Raw genomic sequence first — 10,345 nt, forward strand, 5'->3', positions numbered from 1 at the left:
CCATCACCGCCCCTTGCCCCTCGCCCCTCGCCCCACGGCCCGTCTACACCCGGGCCTCGCACCGTGTTAACTCAACACCTGCGCACCAGCACACTCCCCCAGGGGCACCCACCCGCCCAGCCCCCTCCCACCCAGTACACCAGGGAGCACCCCGTGCAGCAGGCGCCAGGGCCCATCAGGGAACAGGCGACACACCGAGCCGCCCCGTGGACCTGACGTCCCAGAGGGAGACGAACCCAGACGTTTCCAAACCCACACGCGGAGCGCCAGGTGGCGGCGCTGGCGAGGGAGAGCAGAGAAGCGGCGAAGGGCGCCTGGGGGTGGCGGTGGGGGCTGCACTTCTGATGGGGGCCGGGGAGGCCTGTCGGCGGTGAGCGCTGGGGGGAGGTGGGGGGAGCCCCGCGGCCTCCTGGGAAGGGCGCTCCAGGCGGGGGCAGGTGGGGGCCTGCGGGCAGAGCCGAGAGGCCGGGAAGGGGGGGGGACGGGCCTGGGGGCTGCCATGACTCTGGTTTTCACCCTGGGTGACGACGCTGGTGAATGGGTGCCACGTCCTCTCCCCACACGGCCAGGCCTGGGTACGCGGCCCCCAGCCCACCCGCAGGTGGCCCCGGGCACGTGGGGACAGCCTGAAGCCCCGGGGGCCTGCCTGGCGCAGCCTCCGGCGGCGCCCTGCCCCCCAGCTCCAGGCCCCCGACTTCCCGCCTTTGGGGGGCTGTGGCCTCGCCCCGGAGTCCCTCCCCCACGGCCTGGCCGGGCTCGAGGCGGCCTGGTTAGACCTGCAGGTCAAGGTCACCTTGAGGGGCAGCGACGGGGGCTCTGGGCCGAGACCTGGCCGCCAGGGAGGTGGACGAGAGGGAGGGCCTCCCAGGATGGGCGAGGGGGACGGGCGCAGCCCTGCTCCTTCCACCCGGGGCCCCCTGGTCAGGTGGCTGGCTCGGGGCCCGGCCAGGGACCATCCCGTGACCTGGGCGGGCAGGCAGGGCGGGGAGGGCCCTTCCCTGCGGGGCGGCTGGCTGCGCTGGGTGGTGGGTGGCTGGCACACCCCCTGCCAGGGGGTGCCGCCCCCAGGGGGCGCGACAGGACCCAGAGGTGGAGGGGAGCGCCTGGGTTCAGCCGCGCCTGACGCCGTGCCCTAGCTCTGCCCGTTTCGGCTCCTGCAGCTCCCAGAGACCACCTGCTTCGGGTGGCCTGGGGGGTCGGAGGCCGTGGCTAGGACCACCCCCCCAGGCCTGGGATTGGGGCCTGTCTGCTGCGCGGGGAGATTCCAGGAGTCGGAGAAGGAGCGCCCCCGGGGAGCCGGCCGTGCCCACCCCCCAGGCACCACCAGCGCAGGCGGCCGGCGACGGCCCCAGAGTCTTTATTGCCCCCGCGCCCTGGTCCAGCCTTGCCGTGGGGCCACCGAGACGCGGTCCGGGGGGCCGGGGGGCGCTCGGGAAAGTCCATGTCCCCCGGCATGTGGGTGAGGTGAGGGTCGCTCCTCCGGGGCCTGGCGAGGTCCTGGGGGGGCGCCCGGCCCCCCGCCCCCTCTAGAAGCCCCTGTTCTTGCTCAGTCGGTTGTGGCGCCAGATGTTCTGCTTGCGCAGCAGCCGCCAGTACTCCCGGCTCTCGGGGTCCAGCTCCTCCAGCGTCTTGGGGGGACCCAGGTTCATCTCGAACAGCCTGGCGGGGCGGGGGCGGGCATCAGGGCCGCTCGGCACCCCACGGCTCCCACCCCAGGGGCCTCGGCCTCCCCGAGCCCCGAAGCCCGGCCCACAGGAGTGGCGGCCTGCAGGGGGCCACGCCACGCCACCTTCCGGAACCTTCCCCGCCCTGTGCTCACTTCCGGGTTCTGCCCCTGCTCTCGGGGCAAAGAGCGAAACCCTCCCCGCAGCCCGCCAGGCTGGTCTGGGGCCCTGTCTCCCTGCCGCCCTCTCCCCCACTCCCGACTCTCGCCCCCCACCGATCGTTGTCCCTCCAACACACCAGGCAGGGCCCAGCCTCAGGGCCTTTGCATGTGCTGTTCCCGCTGCCTGCAAAGCCCCTGCCGCCCCCTCGGGCCTTTGCTCCAGACCCGGGGGGCCCCTCCCCCAACCCCAGACCCCACTGGCCAGGCCCCACCCCCACCCCCGCCACTCGCGTGCCAGGCTCCCTGGCGCTAACTGGGCGCGTCACCAGCGATCTGCCAGATGATTTACTTATTGTCTCCTCCCCGACTAGCTCCAGGGGGCGGGAATTTGTGCTAGTTTCCTGGGTGCCCCCAGCGCCTAGCACAGGGCCTGGCATACAGTTGGCGCTCAATAAATGTTTGCTAAAGGGAAAAAAAAAGGCATCACTTGAAGCACGGCTCCTTAACCCCACACAACCCTCTGAGGGAGGGGCGGTTTCCACATTCCCCACTTACGGGGAAACTGAGGCACGCGGTGGGGAGGGGGGAGCGGGTCGCCGCCCGGCTCCCCCCCCGGGAGGGTGTCTCCCCTGAAGGCCTCCCTGACCTCCTCCTCCCCGGGGCGCCCGCTCACCACTCGGGGTACTCGGCGTCCGGCTTCAGGGCCACGTCGGGGCGCCCCTTGTAGATGTTGGCGCCCATGGCGTGCGTGGTGAGCCGCGCGGGGTCCGTGCACACGTCCGGGTCCTTCAGGGCCTCGCTGGCCACGCCGCCTTTGCCCCTGCCGCCCTTCACGGCTGGGGGGAGCGGGAGGGGGGCTCCGGCTCAGCACGGTCCAGCCTTCCCCGCCTGCCGCTCCCTCCCCCCGGGGGCCCCAGCAGCTGCACCCCAAAGGGTTGTGGGTGGCCGGGATCCTGGGCGCAGACCCCAAAGAACTGAAATCGGGGGCTCGGAAGGATCCTCGGACGCCCCTGTTTGGGGGGGCAAAGGGTGGGAGCAACCTTGGTGTCCACGGATTGGGGAAGGATAAACAAAACGGGGTCCACTCATGCCGGGGAATATTATTCAGCAGTGCAAAGGGCGGGAGGGCTGACTCGTGAGCCTCGAAAACGTTTTGCTGGGTGGGAGAAGCCAGGCACGGAAGGGCCGACACCATGCGATTCCACTTAGGTGAACTCTCCAGAATACGCAGATTCATGGAGACAGATGGGAGATCAGGAGCTGGGGGGAGGGCAGCGGGGAGTTTGTTTTATAGGCAGAAGTGATTTTACAAAGTTTGCTGATGGTTTGTTAATGCTACTAGGTTGTCTCCCGAAAAATGATTCAAACGGCCAATTTTATGTTATATGAGATACCACAAAACTACTTCTTTTACAAAGGGTGTTTGAGTGTGTGGGATCTGGACAAACCACAATAACACCAAAGTCACTCCCTCTTAGTTCTATCGCTTCTGCTGAGCTCACGGAGGACGTCTCCGCGGGCTGCTACGTGCCTTGGAGACCTACCATTGGCCAGTATCCCCCTTTGATCAAGGGAGCTCAGGTAAGGCTGTATCCAGCCCAAGTTGAAAAGGCTTATTTTGGGTTTTGCTTAAATGAGCAATACCCAGATATGGGCTCCCCCAGTTGCTGGCGGTGACTCGTCCAAGGTCACACAGTGATTAAGAGAAACGAGCGGAACTGGAACCCAAGTTCCTTAGTCCACAGGCAAAGCCTAACAACGCGCGCCTGCGCAGTGACGCACGCATGTGCCCTGCCGCAGGGCTTCACCCTGGCGCCTGCGCACTAGCAATGATCGGGGCGCCGGAGGGGCGCGTGCGCACTGAGTCCAGTCGTTCCTAACGCAGCCCGGAGACGTGCGCCTGCACGTCTGCCTCTCTGCGCTTGCGCCCTCGGCCGGCGCCTGCGCACTACCTACTCCCCGGTTGGTTCATCGTCCCCATCTTGGTACCCCTTATCCCAGCTCACCAGGCTTCTTGGCATAATCCCGGACCAGAAGTCTTCCGGGGGCGGCGGGGTCCGGGATGTCCCGGACCCGGCAGCCGGCCCAGGCCCGGGTAGCCCCGAAGAGGCGTCTGGCCGCCATGACGAACGCCGGATGCCTGCACGTGCACGTTTCCTGGAGACGTCTGCAGCCCAGGGGGTGCTTGGGAGTGGTAGGCTCTTGGAGGTTTCTGGGAAATGTAGTATTCCCAGCCTTAGGCAGTCATTCATTGATTTATTTAAACCTTTTCAGTCACCTTGACTTGTTGCCCTTTTTCAATTACTTATTTGCTTTAAAAGTCACCCATTACGTATTCCTAATTCTACTCTATTTCTAACCTCTTAATCTGCTCGTTGAATCCTCATAATTAAAAGGAAAGTACTATCACGACCCGCACTTTATAACCAGGGAAACTGAGGCCCAGAGTGGTAAAGTCCCGGGAGACCGGTTCTAAAGCCGGGGCGCTCCAACCCGCCTCCCGGCTGAATGCCAAACCGGAAGTGCTCCTGCAAAAGGCTTCCCCCGCCTTGAAAGACACCCCCGCTCGCTCTTCTTTAAAATTCCCCAGCCCCCTTTCTTTCCAGCTGCCGTCCCTTGGAATAACGACCACAGTCGGAGGCGGCGGGCAGAGGTCATTAGCCCCAGAGGCCAGCCCGGGCGCCCACGCGGCGTGAACGGAGGCCCGGGATTCAAACCCGCGACCCGGACACCAGCCACCGCCCCCCCCCCGCGGGAACTACATTTCCCAGCATGCCCCCACGAGAGCACGCATGCGCGTTGGGCCGGGAGCGCGACTCGGACAGCTCAGCGCGCTCCCCGGCCGGGAATCGGCGAGCGGCGGCGGCCGGGAAGGCGGCCCCGGATATGCGGGGGGCGGTCCGGAGGCGCGGGGGCCCGGGGCCCCGCGCGAGGTTCGGGCGACCTCGGTTTGGGAGGTGAGTGTCCCGGCGGGCCTGGGCGGCGTCGCGGCCGGCGCCTGAGGTCGGGGGTCTGGGGTCTGGAGCCTGGGATCTGGGGACACCCTGGGGTGTCAGCTCGTAGATGTAGACTGGAGTTGAATCTTGAGGCTGGGTGGCGAGGTCCGAGGCTAGGATGGCTTCGGAAATTGGGGCGGGATCTTGAACCTGGGCTCACGCCGGCGGGGCGAGGAGAACCAAAGCTGGAGGGAACAGGGTTCAAGGGGAGTGGGGCGGGGTCTCGGGGGCGGGCCCAGGAGAGCACCTGGGGGGTTGGCGCCCCGGCAGCTGCGGCCTCAGTCCTGCCTGTTCTGAGCCGGGGTGATCAGAAAGTCCTTGATGGGCAGGGTGGGGGTCACATGCGCAACAGCGCCCGGCTCCAGGGTGCACCGAGGTTGACACCCGGGAATTCTCATCTTGGACGCTTTCTCTTTCAGCCGCCTGGAGGTGCTGACCTGAGCCTGTCCTCCACGCATGGAATTCCTCCCGACCCCCCGAGTCCCCCCAGGACCTCCAGCCATGGACTTAGAGGAGCCCAGGGACACCCTGGCAACTTCTCAGGACCTCGTCCCTGTCTGCCAGGGGGACCCAGTGCCACAAGGCCCTAGCAGCCCCGGTCAGATGGAGCTGGACGCGCCCAGTATCCAGGACCTCGTGCAACGGTTTGAGGCTCTGCCGGGCGATCTGGTGGGCCTGTCCCCCGAGGGACCCCCCTGTCCCTTGCACATTGCCACTGGCCACGGCCTGGCCCCCCAGGACATCACCGATGCCCATGGCCTCTTATCCGCCGAGGCAGAACCAGACGACCTGCTTAGCCTTTTGCACAGCAAGGGGTGCCCTCCGCCCCAGCCACGTGCAGAGGGGTCCCCAGAGCCGGCTCCTCACCTGTTGCAGCCCCCTGAGGACCCAAACGGGGATCCCGACCCCCCGGAATGGGCAGAGGGTGCCTCTGCCGAGCAGGGCGGCAGCAGGAGCTCCAGCAGTTCCCCAGAGCCCTGGCTGGAGACGGCGCCGCTGATTGGCCCTGAAGAGCCACCTGCCAGCGCCCAGGTAGTACCTGTCCCAACTCCCGGGTCTGCCCCGCCACCTGGAGGCACAGAGGGGGTCTCAGTCCTGGCCCTCTTCTATCTCCTTCCAGAGCCCCAAGACCCTGGCGTCATACCCTGCCCTCCAGGAGGGTGAGTGTCCTGCCCGCCCCGGCCCCGGGGATTTAGGGGCTCCAGAACAGCCAGAGCCAGCCTCCCCCCAGCGGCCCCAAAGTTGGCGAGTAAGAAGGTCCTAGAGAAGATCTGAGGTTGGTTTTGAGTTGACTCCAGATGGCCTAGGAGAGGCGAGGCGGTCTGGAGAATGTTCTAGAGTGAGTAGGGGGTGGTAGGGCAGCTCCCAGAATTTAGAACAGGGGTTGGCAAATCATCACCCAAAGCCCACATCCGACCCACCACCTGCTCTTGGACATCTCTTACGCTCAGAATGGCTTTTGCGTTCCTAAGCGGTTGGGAAAAATCCAAAGAAGAGTGATATCCCGTGATGCATGAAAATGATGTGGAAATCAAATTTCAGTGTCCATAAATAAGTTTTTATGGGAACACAGTCACCCCATTCATTTCCTTACCATCTGTGGCCACTTTTGTGTTACAGTGGCTAAGCTGAGTGGTTGCAACTCAACTTCGGCTCACAAAGCCGAAAATGTTTACTCTCTGGTCCATTAGAGCAAAAGCTTGCCAGCCCCTGACGTAGAGGCAGAACAATTTTAGCCACGTAGTATGTTCTAGAGTTTTCCCAAGCAACCTCAGGTTCTAGGCCAAAGAGCAAGTTCTGTAGTAGAGGGGAGGGGGGCTGGTTTGGACCTGTAGCTCTAAGAAGGTTCTGAAATCGTGGGTGGGACTGTGACTCACCAAGGGAGTTCCAGAACCTAGTACTTTGCCTCTGGTTCTGGATTAAAGGAAACTGGGCTGGTGAGAATGTTCTGGAACGTTGAGCAGTCTACTTAGGCTGGGGAGTGCTAGAACACCAGTGCCTCTCTGCATTTCTAGACCGATAGAGGGTATCCTAGAACCATGGACAGAGCCTTCTCTTTCTAGCATGATTAGAAAGTTCTAGAGCAGAGTTTGCTATACAATAGAAACGTGAGCCATGTAAATTTCCTAGTTGTCCACTTAAGAGGTCAAGAAACAGGTAAAATTAGTTTTAATATATTTTAATTAATAGCCTAAAATATTATTTCAACGTGTCAATATTTTGAAATTATTTTACTTTTTTTAAAGCTAAATCTGTGAAACCCAGTATATTTTATACTTGAGCACATCTCCATTTGGACCAGCTGCAGTTCAAGTGTACAGTAGCCACATGTGGCTGGTGGCTGCCGTGTTGGACTGCAGAGTTCTAGAACCCAGGGGTAGACTAGCCTGTGTTTCTGGAACGATTAAGTCACCAAAGGCAGTGGGCAGAACTGGCTTGATTTGAATTTACTGAGGGGCAGCTAGAACGGGTGCTTCGGATTCTTAACCAAAGAGCTCTTGGTTAAAACATTCTAGACCTGTGAAGGTACGCCTGTTTCTAGGTTGTATAGGGAATTCTAGAAACATGGGGCGAAGCTTTTTAGGTGGTTCTGGGCGCGATTGGGAGATTCTAGAATCACATGCAGAGCTGTTTGTTCTTGGGCTATTCTGATCATTCTCAGGGTGCAGATGAGGTCGTGAACTTTCTGGGGATCCTAACCCCATAGAAAGAGCTACCTGATGCTATCGTGATTAAGACGTTCTCGAACCCTGAAGAGGCTGAGCCTGCGTTTATGACGTAATGGGGAGTTTCTAGAACAGTTGAGGGCATTCTTTCGATTGAGACACAACAGGGAGTTCCAGGGAAGCCACCTGGGGTGCTGGGCAGTACAAGAGCTTTAAATGTGAGGACGCTGTCTCTTTCTATTCCGAATGGGTAGTCCATGACCACGGGGTCGATCCTGGGCTTACTGGGGGAGAGTTCTAGAACAACAGGCAGAGCTGTCTGGTTCTAGATCAACATGGCAAGGGTTTCCAGAATCATCAAGTAGGGTCTATTAGGGTTCTAGAAATGCTGCAAAAAAAGCCAGGAGCGGGGCCGCTGGTTCGGGCTGGACCACGGAGTTCTAGAAACCTGTGGACAGAGTCGGCTCTAGACTGGCAGAAGGCTCCAGAGCCCTGGTGGAGCCAGGCGTGCCCTCAGAGCGCCCAGCCCTGCCCGCCCGCCCGGACACGCCGCATCGGGGTGGGCGCTCCCCGGGGCTGAGCCCGCGCCCCACTGTCGCCCCCAGCGCGCGGTCCCTGTGACCACGAAGACCTCCTGGACGGCGTCGTGTTCGGGGCCAAATACCTGGGCTCCACGCAGCTGCTGTCTGAGCGGAACCCCCCGCCCAGTGCGCGCATGGCCCAGGCGCGGGAGGCCGTCGACCGCGTCAAGGTGAGGCCCGGGGCGGGGGGGGCGTAGCGGGGCGCCGGCCGGCCCTCGGGCGCCTCCACCGTGCCCCCCGCCCCCCCGCAGGCGCCCGACGGCGAGACGCAGCCCATGGCCGACGTGGACCTCTTCGTCTCCACCAAGCGCATCAAGGTGCTGGCGGCCGACTCCCAGGTACGGCGGCCGCGGTGGCGGTGGGGGGGGGGACCCCTGGGCCGGCGCCGCGCCCCCCAGCCTGCACTCCCCCGCCCGCAGGAGGCCCTGATGGACCACGGGCTCCAGACGGTCTCCTACACGGCGGACATCGGCCGCGTGCTGGTGCTCATGGCCCGCGGGCGGGCGGCGCGCAGGCCCGGCGCCGGGGACGGCGGGCGCAGGCTCTACAGGATGATCTGCCACGTCTTCGAGGCGGACGACGTGAGCAGCCCCCCGCCCCACCCGGGACCCTCCGGAACCTTCCACAGCCCTGGGCCGACCGGCCACCGGGGCCCGGCGTCCCCTCTTCCCAAGAGCCTTTGGGGCGGGCAGTGGTGCCCCCAGCCCCTCCACTCCCTCTCGGGTGGGACCCGCTCGGGGGGGGGGGGGCGCTGCAGGTGGGACGTCCCTGCTCCCCCCCCCGCAGGCCCAGCTCGTGGCCCAGGCCATCGGCCAGGCCTTTGCCGTGGCCTACAGCCAGTTCCTGCGCGAGCGCGGCCTTGACCCCAGCCAGGTGGCGGCCCAGAGCCCGGGGGCCCCCGCGCACCCCCACAACGCCGACCTGGCCCACTTCTCCAACAGCGAGAACTGCAGGGAGGTGAGTGCGGCCGGCTGCCCCCCCCCCCCGCCGGGCCCCCGCGGCCGGCCCTCACGCCCCCCCCGCCCCCCCAGGTGCGCATCGAGAAGCGGCGCGGCGAGGGCCTGGGCGTGGCGCTGGTGGAGTCGGGCTGGGGCTCCCTGCTGCCCACGGCCGTCGTCGCCAACCTGCGGCACGGGGGGCCCGCCGAGCGCTCGGGCGCCCTGAGCGTCGGCGACCGCCTCACCGCCGTCAACGGCGCCAGCCTGGTGGGGCTGCCCCTGGCCGCCTGCCAGGCCGCCGTCCGCGTGAGTGCCCCGTCCTGCCCCGCGTCCTCCTCGCCCGCGTGGGGAAACCGAGGCGGGGAGAGGGCAAGGGGCGCGAGGCCCAACGCTGGCTGCCCAGGCGGGGAAACCGAGGACCAGCGCAGGCAGGGCCGCCCCGTGCCGGGCCCGGGAGGCGGCCCCAGCTCCCCGCACCCCTCGCTGTCCCCGTGACTCGGCCGCCGCCCCCCGCGCAGGAGGTGAAGTCCCAGACCTCGGTCACCCTCAGCATCGTCCACTGCCCGCCCGTGACGACGGCCATCGTGCACCGGCCCCACGCCCGCGAGCAGCTGGGCTTCTGCGTGGAGGACGGCATCGTGAGGCCCGGGCGGCGCGCGGGGGCGGGCGGGGGCGGGCGGCGGGGCCCCGTCGGCAGCGCGTGTCCCCCCCTCGCCCCCCAGATCTGCAGCCTCCTCCGCGGGGGCATCGCCGAGCGCGGCGGCGTCCGAGTGGGCCACCGCATCATCGAGGTCAACGGGCAGAGCGTGGTGGCCGCGCCCCACGCCCGCATCATCGAGCTGCTCGCCGAGGCCCACGGCGAGGTACGGGGGCTGCGGGGGGGCCCACGGCGAGGTGCGGGGGGCTGCGGGGGGGCCCGCGGGGGGAGGGCCACGGCGAGGTGCGGGGCCCGCGGGGGGAGAGGCCACGGCAAGGTACGGGGGGGCTGCAGGGGGGCCCATGGCAAGGTACGGGGGCGTGTGCGGGGGGGGCACGGCGAGGTACAAGGGGCCGCAGGAGGGGCCCGAGTGGGGGGCGCCCGCCCAGCCAGCCCCGGCGCCCACCGCCCCGCGCCCCCCGCAGGTGCACATCAAGACCATGCCGCTCGCCACCTACCGCCTGCTGACGGGCCAGGAGCAGCCCGTGTACCTGTGAGCGGCCGCCGCCGCCCCCACCGCCGTGCCTTAGCCCCCGCCAGCCGCCGCCGGCCCCCGAGCGCCCCCGGCCCTTGGGGCTTTTTTTTTATCCCCGATGTACAAAATTAAACGTTTTCTCGTCCGGGGCCCCGACTCTCCCGACG

General features: G+C 65.6%; 2 protein-coding genes across 3 annotated transcripts; one reads left to right on the plus strand and one right to left on the minus strand.

Moving 5' to 3' along the window:
• Positions 1-1,341: 1,341 nt before the first annotated feature.
• On the minus strand, positions 1,342-4,001 carry MRPL54 (mitochondrial ribosomal protein L54). The gene is made up of 3 exons (XM_004447499.5): positions 3,832-4,001; positions 2,499-2,661; positions 1,342-1,659 (listed from the first exon to the last, which is right to left on the minus strand). Exons 1-3 carry the CDS (start codon positions 3,947-3,949, stop codon positions 1,527-1,529), a joined length of 414 nt encoding a protein of 137 aa, XP_004447556.1. The 5' UTR covers positions 3,950-4,001; the 3' UTR covers positions 1,342-1,526.
• Positions 4,002-4,629: 628 nt separating this feature from the next.
• APBA3 (amyloid beta precursor protein binding family A member 3) lies at positions 4,630-10,327 on the plus strand. Of its 2 annotated transcripts, XM_058282120.2 has the most exons (11): positions 4,630-4,782; positions 5,241-5,853; positions 5,942-5,981; positions 8,093-8,238; positions 8,320-8,406; positions 8,488-8,649; positions 8,855-9,025; positions 9,100-9,312; positions 9,525-9,644; positions 9,729-9,869; positions 10,129-10,327. In XM_058282120.2, exons 2-11 carry the CDS (start codon positions 5,278-5,280, stop codon positions 10,198-10,200), a joined length of 1,728 nt encoding a protein of 575 aa, XP_058138103.1. In that variant the 5' UTR covers positions 4,630-4,782; positions 5,241-5,277; the 3' UTR covers positions 10,201-10,327. The 2 variants fall into 2 exon arrangements, with proteins under 2 accessions (XP_058138103.1, XP_058138102.1); XM_058282119.2 differs by having other exon boundaries at positions 9,525-9,869.
• The last annotated feature ends 18 nt before the right edge of the window (positions 10,328-10,345 follow it).

The sequence above is a fragment of the Dasypus novemcinctus genome, chromosome 19, assembly GCF_030445035.2.
Source record: "Dasypus novemcinctus isolate mDasNov1 chromosome 19, mDasNov1.1.hap2, whole genome shotgun sequence".
NCBI lineage: Eukaryota > Metazoa > Chordata > Mammalia > Cingulata > Dasypodidae > Dasypus > Dasypus novemcinctus.

Coding starts and splice junctions, on each gene's coding strand:
- MRPL54 (XM_004447499.5), bottom strand. CDS start 3,949: ATGGCGGCCAGACGCCTCTTCGGGGCTACCCGGGCCTGGGCCGGCTGC. Junction 2,662..3,831: donor GGATTATGCCAAGAAGCCTG/GTGAGCTGGGAT, acceptor CGCTCCCCCCAG/CCGTGAAGGGCGGCAGGGGC. Junction 1,660..2,498: donor GACGCCGAGTACCCCGAGTG/GTGAGCGGGCGC, acceptor CCGCCCCGCCAG/GCTGTTCGAGATGAACCTGG.
- APBA3 (XM_058282119.2), top strand. CDS start 5,278: ATGGAATTCCTCCCGACCCCCCGAGTCCCCCCAGGACCTCCAGCCATG. Junction 5,982..8,092: donor ATACCCTGCCCTCCAGGAGG/GTGAGTGTCCTG, acceptor TGTCGCCCCCAG/CGCGCGGTCCCTGTGACCAC. Junction 9,313..9,524: donor CCTGCCAGGCCGCCGTCCGC/GTGAGTGCCCCG, acceptor CCCCCCGCGCAG/GAGGTGAAGTCCCAGACCTC.